Source organism: Rhinoderma darwinii, chromosome 4, assembly GCF_050947455.1.
Source record: "Rhinoderma darwinii isolate aRhiDar2 chromosome 4, aRhiDar2.hap1, whole genome shotgun sequence".
Taxonomy (NCBI): Eukaryota; Metazoa; Chordata; class Amphibia; order Anura; family Rhinodermatidae; genus Rhinoderma; species Rhinoderma darwinii.
In genome coordinates this window covers 387,324,389-387,346,926 of record NC_134690.1, presented here as the reverse complement: position 1 = coordinate 387,346,926, position 22,538 = coordinate 387,324,389, and the positions used below count along the sequence as shown (strand labels likewise).

Below are 22,538 nucleotides of genomic sequence, written 5' to 3'. Positions count from 1 at the left end.
GCATGCAAGCTCATTCCCGGCCTTAAAGGGCCAGAGCACGCACATGTAAAGAATTTACCAATTACTCCTGGATCCCCCTGGACTATAAAAGGGGCCCTGCCCTTTCACTCCTTGCATGAGCATTGTTTGTATCCTTATGTAGTCTTGCAAATGGTCCCTTAGTCGTATCCTGTTCCCTTGCCTTGCTACCTGTATCCTGTATCCCGTGCTGTATTTGTTCCTGTGCCTTCTCTAGTGTTGGAGTAGTGTTGTGCCGTCTGCTATGCCTGAGGTCGTACACCACGTCTGGTGTCATCTGCCACATCTGGTACTTCCTTACCATCTGAGTCTAGCCTCGCTACTGTCTGGACTATTACAGCTACCCTTGTGCTTGGACTTTGTAGAGACTTGGTACACTGTTGTTTGGCCAGCTGCTACTCCGCTACGGCAGTGCGGCCTAGTGGGTCCACATACCCACAGATGGTGACAGGTGGTATTAACTTACATCTTATGTGGCACTGAATGGAGGTAGCAAAATTGTAGAGCATTGTTGTTTAGACAGTTATGGCACTGTTATTTGGTCACCATACTGTATGATCCTTATAATTAGACACTGTATGACCTAATGCACACGACTTTGGTGATTGTGTGGTCTAAAAAAATCATGGATCCATTGTCTTTATTTCTGGTCCATTTGTCCGCAATAAAAGCTTCTGCAGTGCTATCGTGTGTCCTCAGTATTCACGGAGTCTGGACTCCAGGCTGATACATTGTAGCAAACCCTCAGAACAGAAGTGATATTTTTGCTTTTGCTGATCTATTTAACTTATTGAGGACTGTGTAGAATGGATACAATTGTAGCAAACTCAGCTGTGGGAAGTATGCGGCAGGATTCACACATTGCGTAAATATTAGGCTCGTCAGGCCGGGTTCACACATAGCGTAAATACTGCAGATTTTCCACAACAGATTTCATTGCGGAAAATCCGCAGCATCATACAGTATCAGCAGAGTGGATGGGATTTGAATAAATCTCATCTGCATGCTGCGTAAATAAGCCGAAAAAACTTTCAGAAATTGACCTGCAGTGCGTTTTTGTAATCTGCAGTATGTTAACTGTATTTGCGTAATCGCTGCTTTTTTATTGTGGGTTTTCCCCATTAAAATCAATGGGGACGTAAAACCCGCAACAAATATCAGATGTTGCGATTTTTGCGGCAGAAAAGGTGCGATACCGCCGCAAAAATCGAAACTCAGAAAAAATTAAAAAAATCGTACCCAGAATTTTGTGCTTCTTCATCCTTGCCGGCCTCTTGGGATGACGTTTGATCCCATGTGACTGCTGCAGCCAATCACAGGCTGCAGCAGTCACATGGGATGATAAGTCATCCCAAGGCTGCAGAGCTTGATCAGGAGTATCCATATTTTTTTTTCAGTGCAGTTTTCCGCAGCGGACATTCCAGACGAAAAACTGCACCACAATTTGGTGCGCTTTTTAGCCAGAATTCCCTGCGGCTGCCGGGGCGGGTAAGCTGTGTACCTTCACATAGCCTATCTGCCCTGTGTTAACTTACCCTAAACGGTCTACAAATCTGCACCAAAAACCACAATCTTAACATGTATTGCATGCGAATATTGGTGCGGATACAAGCGCAGTTTTGTGGTGCGAATTCTGCAACTGAAATGCCGCAACAATTAACTAATGTGGAAACCCCAAAATTGAATGACCGCAAACAGATGTTGAATTTGGTGAATAACTAAAACGAAAAAGTTAATTATTAAGTTGCGCTCGGTAATATGCGTTGACAACTTTGGGGAGAGCAGAACTTAAGCTTTTCTTTGCTTTGATTTTTATTCTCTTAAGGAAGGAGCTTAATCTTCTGTTTTCCAACCTGGAATCACATTACTTAGAACAGAGATGCTGACACTTCACCTGCCTAATGAGCTTCCCGGGACTGTCCCGGCAGTTTAATTTCATTAGCTGAACCAATGAAACTTAGTAACCTGCAACCTGCAACCTTCAAGGGAACGACAGGCCGTGCATGACATTCAGTCATATGCGGAGCACAGCGCAGGAGGGTTAAGCTGTCTGCACTAATTCACTTACATGCGATCCATCTGGAGTAATTAAGAAAAGTGCCAGTAAGCGGTAAACAGTGGAGAGAGAACGACAATGAAAACACGAGAGCGCCAGCTAATGAGAACGCTTGTATTATAACATCTTAACCTGTCGCCAGTGCGCCACACAGCTGTACATACGGATGCAGCAGAGCTGATTAAACTTTTTCAAAGGTTTTCCAGTCGTTCCATAGAATATATAATTATTATTATTTATTTTTTTTTACATTCTGAAATTGTATACCTGTTCTGCCCAAATGCTGCTCACACAGCTGCAGTTTTGCTACAATGTATCAGTGTAGGAGCTGTCCGCTTTGAGTGCAGAGCGGTAGAGAGGCTTGCTGATGTGTTTCCTAACAGAGGATTGTATTTAAGTGCACTGGTCCCCTAATGTACCTCCGTATGCCTTTCATTTTATACGGAGGCATACAGAGGGGTTTTTGTTGGATATCCAAGGAATCGGTCAAAAAATAAATCATGGCATGCTCCATTGGACTCCTAATCTATGGAGGTATACTCCCCCAGAATTAATGTCTTTGTACATATGTCACCTAATGAAGCCTGTATGGTGGCACACGGAGGCTGTGCGGCTCTGTATTATGGAGTCGTACGGCCTCTGTGAACTGCCGCACAGGCTCCATGCACGCGGGTCTGCTGTCTTCCCCATGCCCCATGCACACGACCGTAAAAAAACTGTTTTTGCGGACCGCAATCGCGGTCCGCAAAAACGGACTCATTCACTTTCATTGAACGCGGACACCTTTCCGTAGCGCTAAGGAAGGGTGTCCGTGCCGTGGAAATGTTCAGAAAATTATGAAACATGTCCGTTCTTTTGCATTTTGCGGGCCGTGCTCCCATACTTTGATTGCGGGCACGGTCGTGTGCATGGGGCCTCAGGCTGGGTTCACACAAGCATGTTACGTCCGTAAAGGACGGAACATATTTCGGCCGCAAGTCCCGGACCGAACACACTGCAGGGAGCCGGGCTCCTAACATCATAGTTATGTACGACGCTAGGAGTCCCTGCCTCTCCGTGGAACTACTGTCCCGTACTGAAAACATGATTACAGTACGGGACAGTAGTCCCACGGAGAGGCAGGGACTCCTAGCGTCGTACATAACTATGAGCCTAGGAGCCCGGCTCCCTGCACTGTGTTCGGTCCGGGACTTTACGGACGTAACATGCTCGTGTGAACCCAGTCAGGGATGGGATTCAGGCGGTCACCTTGGTTCTTCTGATATGCAGTGAAGGAAATAAGTATTTGATCCCTTGCTGATTTTGTACGTTTGCCCACTGTCAAAGACATGAACAGTCTAGAATTTTTAGGCTAGGTTAATTTTACCAGTGAGAGATAGATTATATTTAAAAAAAAAACAGAAAATCACATAGTCAAGTTTATATATATTTATTTGCATTGTGCACAGAGAAATAAGTATTTGATCCCCTACCAACCATTAAGAGTTCAGCCTCCTCCAGACCAGTTACACGCTCCATATCAACTTGGTGCCTGCATTAAAGACAGCTCTTACATGGTCACCTGTATAAAAGACTCCTGTCCACAGACTCAATTAATCAGTCTGACTCTAACCTCTACAACATGGGCAAGACCAAAGAGCTTTCTAAGGATGTCAGGGACAAGATCATAGACCTGCACAAGGCTGGAATGGGCTACAAAACAATAAGTAAGACGCTGGGTGAGAAGGAGACAACTGTTGGTGCAATAGTAAGAAAATGGAAGACATACAAAATGACTGTCAATCGACATCGATCTGGGCCTCCATGCAAAATCTCACCTCGTGGGGTATCCTTGATCCTGAGGAAGGTGAGAGCTCAGCCGAAAACTACACGGGGAAACTTGTTAATGATCTCAAGGCAGCTGGGACCACAGTCACCAAGAAAACCATTGGTAACACATTACGCCGTAATGGATTAAAATCCTGCAGTGCCCGCAAGGTCCCCCTGCTCAAGAAGGCACATGTACAGGCCCGTCTGAAGTTTGCAAATGAACATCTGGATGATTCTGAGAGTGATTGGGAGAAGGTGCTGTGGTCAGATGAGACTAAAATTGAGCTCTTTGGCATTAACTCAACTCGCCGTGTTTGGAGGAAGAGAAATGCTGCCTATGACCCAAAGAACACCGTCCCCACTGTCAAGCATGGAGGTGGAAACATTATGTTTTGGGGGTGTTTCTCTGCTAAGGGCACAGGACTACTTCACCGCATCAATGGGAGAATGGATGGAGCCATGTACCGTCAAATCCTGAGTGACAACCTCCTTCCCTCCACCAGGACATTAAAAATGGCTCGTGGCTGGGTCTTCCAGCACGACAATGACCCGAAACATACAGCCAAGGCAACAAAGGAGTGGCTCAAAAAGAAGCACATTAAGGTCATGGAGTGGCCTAGCCAGTCTCCAGACTTTAATCCCATCGAAAACTTATGGAGGGAGCTGAAGATCCGAGTTGCCAAGCGACAGCCTCGAAATCTTAATGATTTACAGCTGATCTGCAAAGAGGAGTGGGCCAAAATTCCATCTAACATGTGTGCAAACCTCATCATCAACTACAAAAAACGTCTGACTGCTGTGCTTGCCAACAAGGGTTTTGCCACCAAGTATTAAGTATTGTTTGCCAAAGGGATCAAATACTTATTTCTCTGTGCACAATGCAAATAAATATATCTATCTCTCACTGGTACAATTAACCTATCCTAAAAATTCTAGACTGTTCATGTCTTTGACAGTGGGCAAACTTACAAAATCAGCAAGGGATCAAATACTTATTTCCTTCACTGTAGTTGTTATCATCACACATTATAGAACCGGCTATTGATTAAATCTTAATCCAAAGAAAAGAGTTAAAAGCGTCTGCAGACAGTGTCTCTTCCACAATTAGGCATTATAATGACAGAAAACGCAGGGTTTTACGTTACGTGCACACGATAACGTCAATTACGGCTGAAATTACGGAGCTGTTTTCAGGAGAAAACAGCTCCTGCATTTCAGACGTAATTGCTCATACTCGCGTTTTGCGAGGCGTCAATTACGGTCGTAATTTGGAGCTGTTCATCTTTGGATTCAATGAAAAACGGCTCCAATTACGTCCCAAGAAGTGTCCTGCACTTCTTTGACGACGCTGTTATTTTACGTGCCGTCTTTTGACAGTGAAGCGTAAAATTACAGGTCGTCGGCACAGTATGTCGGCAAACCCATTCAAATGAATGGGCAGATGTTTGCCGACGTAATGGAGCCGTGTTTTCAGGCGTAATTCGAGGCGTAAAACGCCTAGTTTACGCCTGAAAATAGGTCGTGTGAACCCAGTCATAGGGTATGTTCACACGCTTAACAAAAAACGTCTGAAAATACGGAGCTGATTTCTAAGAAAACAGCCTCTGATTTTGGCTATGTTCACACGGAGTATTTTGGGGGAGGAATATCTGCCTCAAAGTTCCAAACGGAATTTTGAGGCAGATATTCCTCCCCCAAAATACTCCGTGTGAACAGCAATTATCGCGCCGTTTTTCGCCCGCGGCCATTGAGCGCCGCGGGCATAAAACACGCTTTCTCCTGCCTCCCATTGAAGTCAATGGGAGGTCGGAGGCGGAAACGCCCGAAGATAGGGCATGTCGCTTCTTTTTCCCGCGAGGCAGTTTTACTGCTCGCGGGAAAAAGACGCCGACGCCTCCCATTGAAATCAATGGGAGGCGTTCTCGGGCCGTTTCTGCCGAGTTTTGCGACGCGGTTTCCGCGTCAAAAAACTCGGCAAAAGACCCCGTGTGAACATAGCCAAGGCGTTTTTGAAGCTGAAAATGAAATTTGGAGCTTCTTTTGAGGCTTCTTTAGGCTATGTTCACACGGAGTATTTTGCAGGAGGAATATCTGCCTCAAAATTCCGTTTGGAAGTTTGAGTCTGATTTTCCTCTCCCTGCACGCCGATTTTCGCTGAGTTTTTCGCCCGCGGCCATTGAGCGCCACGGGCATAAAACATTGCGAAATACGCTTTCTCTGCCTCCCATTGAAGTCAATGGGAGGTCGGAGGCGGAAACGCCCGAAGATAGGGCATGTCGCTTCTTTTTCTCTCGAGGCAGTTTTACTGCTCGCGGGAAAAAGACGCCGACGCCTCCCATTGAAGTCAATGGGAGGCATTTTCGGGCCGTTTTTGCCGAGTTTTGCGACGCGGTTTCCGCGTCAAAAAACTCGGCAAAAGACCCCGTGTGAACATAGCCAAGGCGTTTTTGAAGCTGAAAATGAAATTTGGAGCTTCTTTTGAGGCTTCTTTAGGCTATGTTCACACGGAGTATTTTGCAGGAGGAATATCTGCCTCAAAATTCCGTTTGGAAGTTTGAGTCTGATTTTCCTCTCCCTGCACGCCGATTTTCGCCGAGTTTTGCGACGCGGTTTCCGCGTCAAAAAACTTGTCAAAATACTCCGTGTGAACATAGCCTTACAGGCGTTTTTGGAGCTGTTTTCAATAGAGTCAATGAAAAACGGCTCCAATTACGTCCCAAGAAGTGTACTGCACTTCTTTTGACGAGGCTGTTATTTTACACGCCGTCTTTTGACAGCGACGCGTAAAGTGACAGGTCGTCGGCACAGTACATCGTAAAGCCCATTGCAAGTAATGGGCAGATGTTTGCCGATGTATTGGAGCCGTTTTTTCAGACGTAATTCGAGGCGTAAAACGCCTCCATTACGTCTGAAAATAGGTAGTGTGAACCCAGCCTTACTGTAAAGCATTGTCACAAAAAACTACACAAAACCAGCTTTGTGTAACTCCAGCCTAAAATCTGAAACGTGCCTGCGAAAGATCGATGAGGAAAAGGCAACCCCAGGTAAATGCTTCTGTTATGGGGGACTGGCCACTATATGGCACTACTTATCTGGACACCATGTGAAACTACCCAGGAACTGTATGATGCTATGTACAGGGGCGCTGTATGACGCTATGTACAGGGGCGCTGTATGACGATATGTACGGGGGTGCTGTATGACACTATGTACGGGGGTGCTGTATGACACTATGTACGGGGGTGCTGTATGACACTATGTACGGGGGTGCTGTATGACACTATGTACGGGGGTGCTGTATGACATGACACTATGTACGGGGGTGCTGTATGACACTATGTACAGGGGTGCTGTATGACACTATGTACGGGGGTGCTGTATGACACTATGTACAGGGGTGCTGCATGACACTATGTACAGGGGTGCTGTATGACACTATGAGCAGGAGTGCTGTATGACACTATGTAAAGGGGTGTGGTATGATACTTATTACATGGGCCATGAGTGACACTGTATGTAATATTTATCTCACCACTATTCTGGCAATATTTATCTGGGAACTGCATAGAACTATTAACTGCCCTGTCTATGGAAAGAAAGAATTTACAGCAGTATTCAATTATACGTCTAATTCATTCTACACTAAAAATATATGTATATACTCTATACTTTGCCAAATTCCCCTGAGGCCCACTGGGATACTTAAAAGGATAACACACACTCACACAGCACCCACTACCCACTGCAGAGGACATTGCATCTGTCCATGGCCTGCTAAGGAGTATGCGTATGTGTGTATATGAATATATGTATGTTTATGGGTAGACTTTTATTTTATGGTCCATCATTTTTTGGTATTTCGGCACCACGACTGTCCTTGTGATCACACAAAATGAGTCAGATTTATCAAAACTAGTGCAAAAAGTTACATGTTTTGAATTGGGCCCAGGAGCTTCAAGTTGCACCTCTGCTTGTCACAGGGGCATCGTGTTAAGCCCCATGCACACGACCGTAAAAAAGCCCGTAATTACGGGCCGTAATTACAGCACGTTTTTACGGGCCCATGGACCTCTATTGGCCACGGGTACCTCCCCGTATGCTTACGGGAAGGTGCCCGTGGTGTTGAAAAATATAGAACATGTCCTATTTCAGGCCGTAATTACGGCACGGGCAGGCCCATAGAAGTCTATGGGGCTTCCGTAATTACGGGTGACTACGTGTGTGCACCGGTAATTACGGGAGCGTTGCTAGGCGACGTCAGTAAATTGTCACTGTCCAGGGTGCTGAAAGAGTTAAACGATCGGCAGTAACTCTTTCAGCACCCTGGACAGTGACTTCCGATCAGAATATACATCAACCTGTAAAAAAAAAAAAACGTTCATACTTACCCAGAACTCCCTGCTGCTTCTTCCTCCAGTCCGGCCTCCTGGGATGGCGTTTCAGCCCATGTGACCGCTGCAGCCAATCACAGGCCAATCACAGGCTGCAGCGGTCACATGGACTGCCGCGTCATCCAGGGAGGTCGGACTGGATGTCAAGAGAGGGACGCGTCACCAAGACAACGGCCGGGTAAGTATGAATTTCTTTTACTTTTTCTGCGCAAAGGGCCGTCCCTTCTCTCTATCCTGCACTGAGAGAAGGGGCTGCCGATTACTGCAGTGCAATTTTGCAGCGAACACGTGCCCGTAAATACGGGTGGAATACGGGTGACCAAGGACCCGTATTTACGCCAGTATTTACGGGAGGACAAAAATATGTTCGTGTGCATGAGGCCTTACTCTGATACTAGAGTAATTGGATCGAGTTATCAGAAGAAGACAATATACATGAGTCATCATAATTCTCCCAGGAAAGTTACCTTTTTTAAACCTAAAAAATAAGAATCTCTTTCTAGACCGACTTCTTCCTCAAGAAACTCTTCATGATCTGCAGAACAGAGAAATTTCTGTAAACATCAACATCATGATCACAGATGTACAGACGGCTAAAATGACACAAACCTGTCACTTAAGTGCTCATAAATTTGTTCAACTGTTTAGGCATTTAGTAACATATACATTTGTACACAAATTATATATACTGGTCCTTCTCAATGAATTAGAACAGTTTCCCGACCTTTTCGGACTTGGGGCACCCCTGGAAAAAAAACATTTCCTCGGAAAATTGTTTAGAGACAGACAGAAAACTGCTAAAAACATTCCTTCAGGAATTTTGAGGCAGATTTTGAATTGACAGCATTATTTGACTTTTTTTTTTTGCGTCGCAGTTATTTTCTGCCTTCTATTAATTTTTAATTGGAGGTCAGAGGTGGAAACCACTTGAAGACCATCAGCCCCCACTCACAGTAAAATGACCGTCAGCCCACCATTCAGATGCCCCCTGTAGGTAGAGCCACACAGCCCCCTTGCAGGTAGCACCCCCATGCCCCCTTCCTATAAATAGCGACACTGTAGCTCCCTTAACCCCTTAATGACGCAGCCTAGTTTTGGCCTTAAGGCTCAGAGCCCATTTTTCAAATCTGACATATTTCACTTTATGTGGTAATAACGTCGGAATGCTTAAACCTACCCAAGCGATTCTGAGATTGTTTTCTCGTGACACATTGGGCTTCATGTTCGTGGTAAAATTTGGTCGATATATTCAGTGTTTATTGGTGAAAATTTGCCAAATTTAGAGAAAATTTTGAAAAAATTGCATTTTTCAGAATTTAAATGCATCTGCTTGTAAAACAGACGGTTATACCACCCAAAATAGTTACTAGTTCACATTTCCCATATGTCTACTTTAGATTGCCATCGTTTTTTGAACATTATTTTATTTTTCTTGGACGTTACAAGGCTTAGAACATAAACAGCAATTTCTCATATTTTTAAGAACATTTCAAAAGCCTTTTTTTTAAGGTACCTCTTGAGTTCTGAAGTGGCTTTGAGGGGCCTATGTATTAGAAACCCTGATAAAACACCCCATTTTAAAAACTAGACCCCTCAAAGTATTCAAAACAGCATTTAGAAAGTTTTTTAACCCTTCAGGCATTTCACAGGAATTAAAGCAAAGTGGAGGTGAAATTTGCAAATTTCATTTCTCTTGCTGAATTTCAATTTTATTTTTTTCTGTAACACAGAAGGTTTTACCAGAGAAACACTACTAAATATGTATTGTCCAGATTCTGCAGTTTTTAGAAATGTCCCACATGTGGCCCTACTGCGCTCGTGGACTAAAACACAAGCCCTAGAAGCAAAGAAGCACCTAGTGCATTTTGAGGCCTCTTTTTTTATTAGAATATATTTTAGGCAGCATGCCAGGTTTGAAGAGGTGTTGAGGTGCCAAAACAGTAGGAATCCCCCAATAGTGTCCCCATTTTGGAAACTACACCCATCAAGGAATTCATTTATGGTTGTTGTTACCATTTTGACCGCACAGTTTTTTCACAGCACGTATTTGAATTGGGCTGTGAAATGAAAAAAATTTCATTTTTTCCAATAAAATGTCATTTGTGATCAAAATTTCTTATTTTCACAGGGAACAAAATACCCCATTTTGTTGCCCAATTTGTCCTTAGTGTGGCAATACCCCATTTGTGGTGATAAACTGCCGTTTGGGCCCATGGGAGGGCTCAGAAGGAAAGGAGCGCTATATGTTTGTTGGAGTCCAGATTTTGCTGGATTGGTTTTCGGGTGCCATGTCGCATTTGCAGAGCCTCAGGGGTATCAAAGCAATGGAAACCCACCAAATGTGACCCCATTTGGGAAACTACACCCCTCAAGGAATTCATTTATGGTTGTTGTTAGCATTTTGACTCCACAGTTTTTTCACAGCACCTATTTCAATTGGGCTGTGACATTAAAAAAATGACATTTTTTCCAATAAGATGTAATTTTTTATTACAATTTCTTATTTTCACAGGGAACAAAATACTCAATTTTGTTGCCCAATTTCTCCTGAGTGCAGCAATACCCCATTTGTGGCAATAAACTGCAGTTTGGGCCCATGGGAGGCCTCAGAAGGGAAGGAGCGCTGTGTGTTCTTTGGAGTACAGATTTTGCTGGATTGGTTTTCGGGTGCCATGTCGCATTTGCAGAGCCCCAGAGGTATCAAAGCAATGGAAACCCACCAGAAGTGACCCCATTTTGGAAACTACACCCCTCAAGGAATTAATTTATGGGTAATGTGACCATTTAAACCCCATAGTTTCTTCACAGAACTTATTTGAATTGGGCTGGGAATTTAAAAAATATATATTTTTTCCAATAATATGTCATTTTAGCTCAAAAATTCTTATTTTCACAAGAAATAAAATACTCCATTTTGTTGCCCAATTTGTCCTGAGTGCGGCAATACCCCATTTGTGGTGATAAACTGCCGTTTGGGCCCATGGGAGGGCTCAGAAGGAAACGAGCGCTGTGTGTTCTTTGGAGTCCAGATTTTGCTGGATTGGTTTTCGGGTGCCATGTCGCATTTGCAGAGCCCCAGAGGTATCAAAGCAATAGAAACCAACCACGAATGACCCAATTTTGGAAACTACACCCCTCAAGGAATTCATTTATGAGTGTTGTGACCATTTTGACCCCATAGTTTTTTCACATAACTTATTTGAATTGGGCTGGGAATGAAAACAAAATTATTTTTTTCAAATAATATGTAGTTTTGGCTGAAAATTTCTTATTTTCACAAGAAACAAAATACCCCATTTTGTTGCGCAATTTGTTCTGAGTGCCGCAATACCCCATTTGTTGTGATAAATTGCCGTTTGGGCCCATGGGAGGGCTCAGAAGGAAAGGACCACCATTTGGCCTACTGGGGATTTTCTAGTGCGAAGTCATGCATGCATAAGCCCCTGAGGTACCAGTACAGTTGAAACCCGCAAGAAGTGACCCCGTTTTAATAACTACACCCTTAAGGCATTCATCTAGAGGTGTAGTGAGCATTTTGACCGGAGACCTACACTCCATAAACTGTAATGTGGGTTCTCCCGGGTATGGCAATACCCTACATGTGGCTGTTATCAGCTGCCTGGGCACACAGCAGGGCTCAGAGGGGAAAGACGAGCGGGGATAAGCTGTGCGGAGTGCATCAGGGTAAGTAAAATTGGGGTAAATTATAAACCAAGGGATGTATGATCAATTTTAAAACACTCTTTCATACAGAGCTCTGGTTATTCGGGACACGTGTCACATTGATATATTGTGTCCCTCCTTATCCCCCTCTTATAGCAGACTTTGCACCTCTTTTGACTTTTTCCCTTCTTGCCAGTTTGGGGAACTTCTCCTGGAAAGTGTTGCCCTGGTACGATGCGTGTGGCCCCGCTTCCAGAAGTACTGGGTGCCCCCCCTTCTTGGTCCCTAAAGATTAGGTTCTTGATAATCACCTCTTGAAATTCCAGGAAAGTTCCCGTCTGGCCTGCACATCGACGTAGCACGTACGCATTGCACAAAGCCATCTATATGATGTGCCCGGCCAGCTTCTTATACCACACCGCATGGCGCTGTAGGCAGGGGCGTAACTAGGAAAGACTGGGCCCCATAGCAAACTTTTGACTGGGCCCCCCCCCCTCCCCTGGGTGTCACACAACCCCCCCCCCTTGTAGATAGTGCCTTTTTTACAGCCCCCCCCCTCTGTAGATAGTGCCATACATCCCCCTGTAGAGAACGCCATACAGCCCCCCTGTAGATAACGCCATACAGCCCCCCTGCAGAGAACGCCATACAGCCCCCCCCTGTAGAGAACGCCATACAGCCCCCCCTGTAGGGAACGCCATACAGCCCCCCCTGTAGGGAACGCCATACAGCTGCCCCCCTGTAGGGAACGCCATACAGCCACCCCTCCTGTAGGGAACACCATACAGCGTTCCCCCCCCCCTGTAGGGAACGCCATACAGCGTCCCCCCTCCAAAAAAATGCGACCTACAGTGTGTCCTACAAAATACATGTATCCCCTCTCCACAGGATCTCCACAGGATAGGGGATACATGTGTGATCGCTGGCAGCGATAGGGAGAACGGGGGACTGAAAGTCTCCTGAACTTCTCCATGACTAACCTCTGACTTCCGGCGCCTGCGCAGCTCAATAAAAATAAAAGGAGCGCTGGTTACGCATGCGCAGAAGCACGACCGGCGCTCCATTCATTTCTACGGAGCTGCCGACACAGACCCCAGAAGTCCGAGGTTTGTGATGGAGAACTTCAGGGGACTTTCAGTCCCCCGTTCTCCCTATCGCTGCCAGCGATCACACATGTATCCCCTGTCCTGTGGAGATCCTGTGGAGAGGGGATACATGTCCTGTGGAGAGGGGATACATGTCCTGTGGAGAGGGGATACATGTCCTGTGGAGATCCTGTGGAGAGGGGATACATGTCCTGTGGAGAGGGGATACATGTCCTGTGGAGAGGGGGGGGATACATGTCCTGTGGAGAGGGGGGGGATACATGTCCTGTGGAGATCCTGTGGAGAGGGGATGCATGTCCTGTGGAGAGGGGATACATGTCCTGTGGAGATCCTGTGGAGAGGGGATACATGTCCTGTGGAGAGGGGGGGGATACATGTCCTGTGGAGATCCTGTGGAGAGGGGATGCATGTCCTGTGGAGAGGGGATACATGTCCTGTGGAGAGGGGATACATGTCCTGTGGAGAGGGGATACATGTCCTGTGGAGAGGGGATACATGTCCTGTGGAGAGGGGATACATGTCCTGTGGAGAGGGGATACATGTCCTGTGGAGATCCTGTGGAGAGGGGATACATGTCCTGTGGAGAGGGGATACATGTCCTGTGGAGATCCTGTGGAGAGGGGATACATGTCCTGTGGAGAGGGGATACATGTCCTGTGGAGAGGGGATACATGTCCTGTGGAGAGGGGATACATGTCCTGTGGAGATCCTGTGGAGAGGGGATACATGTCCTGTGGAGAGGGGATACATGTCCTGTGGAGATCCTGTGGAGAGGGGATACATGTCCTGTGGAGAGGGGATACATGTCCTGTGGAGAGGGGATACATGTCCTGTGGAGAGGGGATACATGTCCTGTGGAGAGGGGGATACATGTCCTGTGGAGAGGGGATACATGTCCTGTGGAGAGGGGATACATGTCCTGTGGAGAGGGGATACATGTCCTGTGGAGAGGGGATACATGTCCTGTGGAGAGGGGATACATGTCCTGTGGAGAGGGGATACATGTCCTGTGGAGAGGGGGGGGATACATGTCCTGTGGAGATCCTGTGGAGAGGGGATACATGTCCTGTGGAGAGGGGATACATGTCCTGTGGAGAGGGGATACATGTCCTGTGGAGAGGGGATACATGTCCTGTGGAGAGGGGGGGGATACATGTCTTTTGCTCTATTTTGCGCCTTCAGGACCAGACACCGTTTAGCCATTTTTAGCACGTGTTAGTTAAATGGCTATAACTTTTTTATTTGTTGGGCTAATGACGTGATTTTTGCGACGTTTTTTCCGTAGACAATGCAGGTTTCATTTTTTATCGTTTTTATACACACCTTTTTTTGCTATTTTAGAATTTTTATTCATAAAGTTTGAAAATAATAGTAAAAAAATAAGCTTTTTTACAATTCAGCTATTTTTTTTTTGGTAATAACATAGTTTTACCCTAAAATAGACCTTTTATTTGTCATCGTCATTGTCTACCGTAAATTTTTATATATTACATGTCTATATTAGGGTAATTGGGTCAGCGCTAGCGTTACAACAATGATTGGCGGGGGGGGGGGGGCGACGGTTTTTTTTTGGGGTGGGTATTTTATGTGTATTTATTATTTCAAATTTTTTTGCACTTTACTTTATTATTACTATGGTCTGTCCCCCAAAGGTCAAAGAAGACCTTTGGGGAACTTTATATATTTTTCCCTGTAACTGGAGATGCACAGCAGCCCCAGTTACAGGGGAAATCAGCCCTCTCATAGTGACGATTGTCACTAATAGGGCTGTGCTGTGTCTAGTAAGACCCAGCAGCAGCCTGCCACTAACGGCACCCGGCGATCATGTGACCAGTCACATGATCACCGGGAGGAATAGAGACAGCGCCGCTGCTGCTGTCTCTATTCCTATACACAGCGTTCATTAAGAAGACATCAGAGAAGACAGAAGCAGTGAAAGCTGCTTCTATCCTCTCCTCAGGGTCCCCGGCAGTCACTGACAGCCGGAGACCCGACATTCAGCTGCCCGATCGCGCGGGCAGCAAGTTAAAACCCGAGCCGTAGAAAGTCTATGGCTCGGGTTTTAAGGACCCATCCCTGACCGCTGGCCGTAAAAATACAGCCAGCGGTCGGGAACCAGTTAATGGCAGAGCGGGGAGATACCTCCCTGCTCTGCCGTAGTGTTCAGTGGCGTCCCGCTGTAGCAGCCATAGCGGCTGCTAGCGGAGCCTCCGGCCATGGTGGGGGCCCGTGCCGGCGGGCGACACGGGCCCCCTCATGCCGCGGGCCCCGTAGCAGCCGCTACGGCGGTAGTTACGCCACTGGCTGTAGGGCTTCAGGATTTGATCTTACAAGTCCACCCCTCCCATGTACCTATTGTAGTCCAGGATGCAGTCTGGTTTGGGGGTGGCCTTTCCTTCATATATCCTAAACCTGTAGGTATACCCTGATGCACTCGCACAGCTTATACATCTTCACGCCATACCTTGCCCTCTTACCCGGCAGGTACTCGCGGAATTGAACCCTCCCTTTAAAATGTACCAGGGACTCCTCAATAGAAATACACTTCTCGGGGGTGTATGCTTGGGAAAACTGGACACTGGAACGGTCTAATAGGGGTCTCCGTTTATACAAACGGTCAAAACTGGGGTCATCTCGGTGTGGGCGCGGCTCATTATCAGTATAATGTAAGAAGCGAAGTATTGCCTCATTTATTTATTTTTTTAGGTTCCAGTTCAGTTCTGAAGTTGCTTTGAGGGACCCATATATTAGAAACCCCTATCAAACACCCCATTTTAGAAACTAGACCCCTCAAATTATTCACAACAGCATTTAGAAAGTTTATGAACCCTTTAGGTGTTTCACAGAAATTTAGAGCAAAGTAGAGGTGAAATTTACATTTTTTTTTGTCAGAAAATCCTCTTTATACCATTTTTTAAATAACACAAAAGAATTTATCAGAGAAACGCAACTTAATACGTATTGCCCAGATTCTGCAGTTTAGAGAAATATCCCACATGTGGCCCTAGTGCGGTAATGGACTGAAGCACCGGCCTCCGAAGCAAAGGAGCACCTAGTGGATTTTGAGGCCTCTTTTTTATTAGGCACCATGTCCGGTTTGAAGAGGTCTTGTGGTGCCAAAACATTGGGAACCCCCAAAAGTGACCCTAATTTGGAAACTAGAGACCTTGAGGAATCCATTGTAGTTTTCTTGGGGTGCATGCGGCTTTTTGATCAGTTTTTATTCTATTTTTAGGTGGCGTGGTGACTAAAAAACAGCAATTCTACTATTGTTTTTTTTTTACAGCGTTCACCGTGCCCTATAAATGACACATTCACTTTATTCTGCGGGGCGATACGATCACGGCGATACCGTATGTTTATAGTTTTTTTTTATGTCTTATGGCGTTCGTTTGCACAATAAAATACATTTTGTAAACAATCATTCACTTTTGGTGTTCCCTTATTCTAAGAGGCAGAACTTTTTTATTTTTCCATCAATAAAGCCGTGCGAGGACTTATTTTTTGCGTAACGAACTGTAGTTTTGATCAGGACCATTTTTAGGTACATGCGACTTTTTGATCTCTTTTTATTCCATTTTTTGGGAGGTGAAGTGACCAAACAATTGTGATTCTGGGACGGCATTCACCGTGCGGGATAAATAACGAAATAATTTTGTAGTTCAGGCCGTTACGGACGCGGCGATACCAATTATGTATAGTTTATTTGGTTGATTATATATTTTTATTAATAATAAAGGACTGATAAGGGAAAAGGGGGATTTTTACTTTTATTACTTTTAAAACTTTTATTATCTTATTTTTACACATCTTTTTTTAACTTTTTTTTTTACTGTATTACTTTGTCCCACTAGGGGACTTGAGGGCAGGAGGCCCTGATCGCTATTCTAATAACCTGCACTACATGCGTAGTGCAGTGTATTAGAACTGTCAGCTACTCACTGACAGCAAGCATAGTGGGTCCTGACGTTGTCAGGACCCACTAGGCTTCCGTCTATGGCATAGCCGGACGCCATTGTTTGGTGGGTGTCCGGTTGCCATAGTCACCATCGCCGGCCGCTATCGCGTAGCAGGCCGGCGATGGCAGCTTAACCCCTAAAAAGCCGCGATCTCTATAGAACGCGGCTTTCAAGGGGTTAATCAGTGGGGACACAGCGATCGGTCCCTGCTGTAGGAGCTGTGACAGCTGCTGAACAAGACACCAGCTGTCACAGCTCCTGCATGTGTCGGGAGGACGGCCGAAACGGCCGTTACTCCCGAGACGTACTATTAGGTCATGGAGCGCGAACGATACTGCTGCCATGACGTAATAGTACGTCCAGGAGCGGGAAGGGGTTAAGGAGCTGAATCCCCCTGTGGCCGCTTGATGTCTCTGTCCATATATGGACAGTGAAATCAGAGGCAACTCCTGAAGCGGAATCCCTATCTACAGCGTTGCCCAGAATATGGGCCTGTTCTAGAGATAGGTGCAGTTCAGAGAGGTGGGACCTGATCTATCTGACATTTATTACCTATCCTGTGGATATGTCCCTCATGGGAAAACCCCTTTAAGGTTAGCACAAAGGAGCATACTTTAATATTATCAGGGAGCTACCTGGTTCTCTGATGACATCATCAGGGTTTCCCCCGTGCCATCCATGGGAACCCTACCATTAATGTACACCTTCATTGTTTAATTCCAATCTGTCCTGGTCATGTGATGGACTCGCAGGTGCAGAGTTTGTCACATTTACAGTACAGATATCAGAGCTGTTTCTTGTAACGATCCCAGCACCTGTGTGTCCATCACATAATCAGGACAGATTTTTATCCACTGAAAGTAAACAATGAAGGTTCCTATTGGATGACAGCAAGCCGAGATTTTGGAAACCATGAGGAATTGATACAAAAAGTATATTGGGAAATTGTATAACTTGTCATTATACATGAATAACCTTTATTTGCTAAAACCGGAATATCCTTTTAATTTGGAATGCCCTAATAGGGTATCTGAAAATGGGCTTCATGAGCCAGACAATTCCTTTAATAGGGCACTTCTCACCAGATGGACCCTTTCATTTAACTGAGAAGATTTAGTGGGTGCATCTGCACTTCATCCAGGGTGACATTCGTGTTCCACTCCATTTTAAACTTATCCCGATGCCCCCACGTCCCTTTCCACGCCAATGACGACACCTGAGCCCGTTGCAGATAGATGAACATCGCAAATGTGAATTCTAAGCTCGACCAGATATGTCGTATTGGGAATCTGTGAAAATTTGCTTCGCAGGCTTTTTGCCAAAGGATAAATTTTCCTATTATGGATCCGTATTTCAGCCTTCATTGTCTTATATGTAGAAACTCAGGCTCAATATTAGAAATTGGCTCTTCTGCAGAGCGAACCCTCACACACTGACTTATCTGTATAATGTATTTTTGTTACCTCTGGATGACACGTAGACTTCATAAAATGAGTAGAAGTGAATTCCCAGTGACAGCAGCAGGTACGTGTAGTATTCGGATTTTGGCAGTGGGTCATGTTTCATGGTTTTGCACAACGAAGCCTAAAAGAAAACTTGAGAAGTAAATACCTAAGGAAACATATAAACCGTAGTTTTTACTACAGCATTTACCGGAAAACACCTGAAAAGATAGGATCCGGAGTTCTTTTCTTGCATGAAGTAATTTAAAGGGGCACTCAGGGAAGAGTGGATTCAAGCCTATTCTAGATCAATTGAAAGTACCGAATGTATTAACCATCGTGAAGCGTATCCTCAGCTACTTTATAGATGGTACTACGCTCCATTTCGCTTATCAAAAATGTATCCTAAGTCTAATGCTAAATGCTGGAGGAACTGTGGACAAACTGGCACCTTGATACACGGATTCTGGGAATGTCCCGGCCTGACTACACATTGGTGGGAAATAAATAAACTCATCTCTCAAACTATCCGAATGCCCCTCGTCCTAACTCCGGAATTGGGCCTCTTAGGGATAAGTTTGTATCCAAGTAGGTATAGAATTATTATCAGCCACATTTTAACATTAAGTATTTCTTCCATAGATAAAAATTGGAAATCAAATAATATCCCAGCCATAACTCACATTATTCAAAAAGTTTATGTTAATTAGAAGTATAAACACATGATAGGAATAAATTATCCTTAATAATCCTCTGTAACCGAACTATATTCAACATTATCCCCATCCTTCATGTTGTAAGTTTTATGCTTTATGTTCTGTGTTTTTATTTTTTTGTAACATTTGTTTTTGCGAAGAAAGCGAATGTGAACAGAGAAAAACGTAATAAAAACAAATTACACCAAAAAAATAAAAGGGGCACTCAGGGAATAACTGATACCAATAGACTGTTTTATGCCTGAGAGAATCGGGGGGCTATTCCTGCCATCGAATTGGCAGTATGGGGGAACCATGTAATAGGTGCAATAGGGTCTACATGTTCAGCTTTGATAGGACATCACACAGACTACATAATCTAAAGGGAAGATGTTTCCTTTAAGGCTACATTCACATGACGTTTTTTAAGCCAAATGTTTAGCGCATACACTGGAAAAATCTTACGTTAAACAGACAGTATACGTTAAAAAAATTCCATAACAGCCTATGGGTGACTGATGCCATCCGTTACAGGTATCCGTCACTCATAGGCTATATAGCATTCAATTAAAGAGGTTATGCAGGGACCAAAAATTATTATCAGTGTAGTCTCTGTAGTAGGTGAGTCCCCTCGCTAATATACATTCCAGTCCCGTGTCGCGCTGATTCTGAGATTTTCATTGATTTTTATAGCGCTGCCAGGGGACCGGATGTCTAGTTGCACAGTCTTCTTTGATGACGATACGACTCTACATCACGTGACCGATCCCGCTGAGCCCTATGTAATCGCTGTGCTACTACTCCTGCTCGTACATGGCGTACAGCGGAGCCGGTCACATGACTAAGTCGTATCATCATCAAAGAAGAATGTGCAACTAGACTTCCCGTCCCCCGGAAGCGCTATAAAAATCGATGAAAATCTCAGAATCAGCGCGACGGGGGACCAGAATGTATATTATTAGGGAATGTACTCACATACTGCAGAGACTACACTGATAATTTTTGGTCCCCACATAACCCCTTTAACGTATGCATCATGAAAACCTCATGACTTATACGTTAAACAGATGCCTTTGACGTATGCTATACAGTGGCATCCCGTTACCCATAGGCCTGACACTTTCGGCCTCTGCCAGACTAATGTAACCCTATGGACTCATTTAGCGTGTTTACTGGGAGCTTTCCTGGCATACACGCTAAACGTAGACCACAAGTGTGATGTAAACAGAGCCCAAAGCTGGCCATTCAACAGGAACGATGAGTGATAAAAACATACACCCACTTGTTGTGATCTCTAAGGGTACAGACACACGGAGCGGCACCTCGGTGCGGGTGCGATGCGGCCAAAAACCGTGCCGGCATGTGGTTTTACCACAAATCAGTGCAGGACATTGGTCAGATGGGAAGGGAGCATCTGAGATACACGAGTTGGCTTGGTGCTGTTGAAATGCTGTTGGATTTACTTATATTTCAAAGTCACAGCTGTCGGTCTATTGTTATAATGATGATGCGGAACCATGCGGTTTCTCACGCCACCGGTTTACCTGATGTGGGCGTCTGGCCATGTGGGAATTTTTGGTGCAGTTTTTATATAAAATTTCAATAAATGCTGTGGTCGTGCCCGCTCAGAAAAGTTGACACTGGTGTCCGTGTGTTAATTTCAGCTTGAAGTCAGGAAAGGGTTAATTGGGTGCTACTTCCTTCAGTCAGAAATTACCTGCAAACACTGAACGGACATTAACAATCATTTGAAAACCACAGCGATTTGTGGTGGAATTGAATGACGGTGCGGTTTTTCGGCTGATTTGCGGCCAAACCTTGGTGGGATAGAGGCCGCCGCGTGTCTGTAGCCTTATGTTATGTTCTCAGGGAGGCATTAGTAACTTGTTTCTCTTGTCTATGGGTCAAGAGAAGGATCCTCTCTTTCACACAATGCTTTTCTAATAAATCACGTTCGTTATGGCTAAAATGGCTCCGAGCATTCATCTGCCAAACCCGAATGAGAATCAATGATAGAAATGACAGTCATCAATCAGGAGCAAAATAAGCAGTGGAGGTTATTATAGACAATACAGATATAATATCAATGTGAACGGCATCAATAATAAAGCCCCTATGAAACACATCAATAGATTAGAAGCCACAACTATTGATTACCATGAAGATTGTTAACACAATCATGGCCCAAAAATATATTAGACTGAAATGTGTAATGGGTACATCAACCGCTACCCTCAGTGATTTATCCAGGTACAAATCTTATGGATATATCGGAGAGGAATAATATACAGACACTGCTGGCATGCTGAAAATACTCCTCTGAGGTTTATTGCCAAAATCAATTACAATAATATCATTCAAAAGGGGTGTAGACTTGAGATTAACCAATCAGAGGCAATGTGACAATAACTCTTATTCAGCCAATAGCAGACAATGAGAATATTTCACATTCAGCCAATCACAGACATAGATTAGATTTTTAAATATAATATTATAATTTCATTAGATGCTGACGTCAGGTTTGCAGGTGGATTATTCCTCTTGGCAAGAGTATAATAGATTGCTCTTCTAAGATGGGGGAGTTTTACTCACATACATATGTGAATGTGTCTCCCTCTCTTATCTCATTCCCTCCCCTTTCCTTCTTTCCACAAGCTTCGCATGAGAACCAAGTACAAACATAACTAACTTAGAAACATATAAAATCAGCATGAACATTCTTGTCTTATACCAATACCATACTTGTCTTTAAAGAGGCTCTGTCACCAGATTTTGCAACCCCTATCTGCTATTGCAGCAGATCGGCGCTGCAATGTAGATTACAGTAACGTTTTTATTTTTAAAAAACGAGCATTTTTGGCCAAGTTATGACCATTTTTGTAGTTATGCAAATGAGGCTTGCAAAAGTCCAAGTGGGTGTGTTTAAAAGTAAAAGTCCAAGTGGGTGTGTATTAGGTGCGTACATCGGGGTGTTTTTAATACTTTCACTAGCTGGGCGCTCTGATGAGAAGTAACATCCTCTTCTCTTCAGAACGCCCAGCTTCTGACAGTGCAGATCTGTGACGTCACTCACAGGTCCTGCATCGTGACGGCCACATCGGCACCAGAGGCTACAGCTGATTCTGCAGCAGCATCAGCGTTTGCAGGTAAGATCGACTTACAAGCCTCATTTGCATAACTACAAAAATGGTCATAACTTGGCCAAAAATGCTCGTTTTTTAAAAATAAAATCGTTACTCTTATCTACATTGCAGCGCCGATCTGCTGCAATAGCAGATAGGGGTTGCAAAATCTGGTGACAGAGCCTCTTTAAGGAGCAATGACTTTCTTATTCACTACAAAGAAACAAGATGGAGACTCCATGCAAGACGGCTGCTGCACAAAATGGAATCATTCAAA

The 22,538-nt window shown here is 44.7% G+C and overlaps 1 protein-coding gene across 3 annotated transcripts in view; it reads right to left on the bottom strand.

The window, feature by feature from the left end:
• The window catches only part of HHAT (hedgehog acyltransferase), a 261,528-nt gene that overhangs the window by 223,185 nt on the left and 15,805 nt on the right, over window positions 1-22,538 (bottom strand). For all 3 annotated transcript variants that reach the window (XM_075864591.1, XM_075864590.1, XM_075864592.1), the window contains exons 2-3: window positions 18,466-18,586; window positions 8,742-8,809 (exon numbers count right to left, since the gene is read on the bottom strand). In XM_075864591.1, the coding sequence (XP_075720706.1) occupies window positions 8,742-8,809; window positions 18,466-18,568 (171 nt within the window). In that variant the 5' untranslated portion in view covers window positions 18,569-18,586. The remainder of the gene's footprint in view (window positions 1-8,741; window positions 8,810-18,465; window positions 18,587-22,538) is intronic.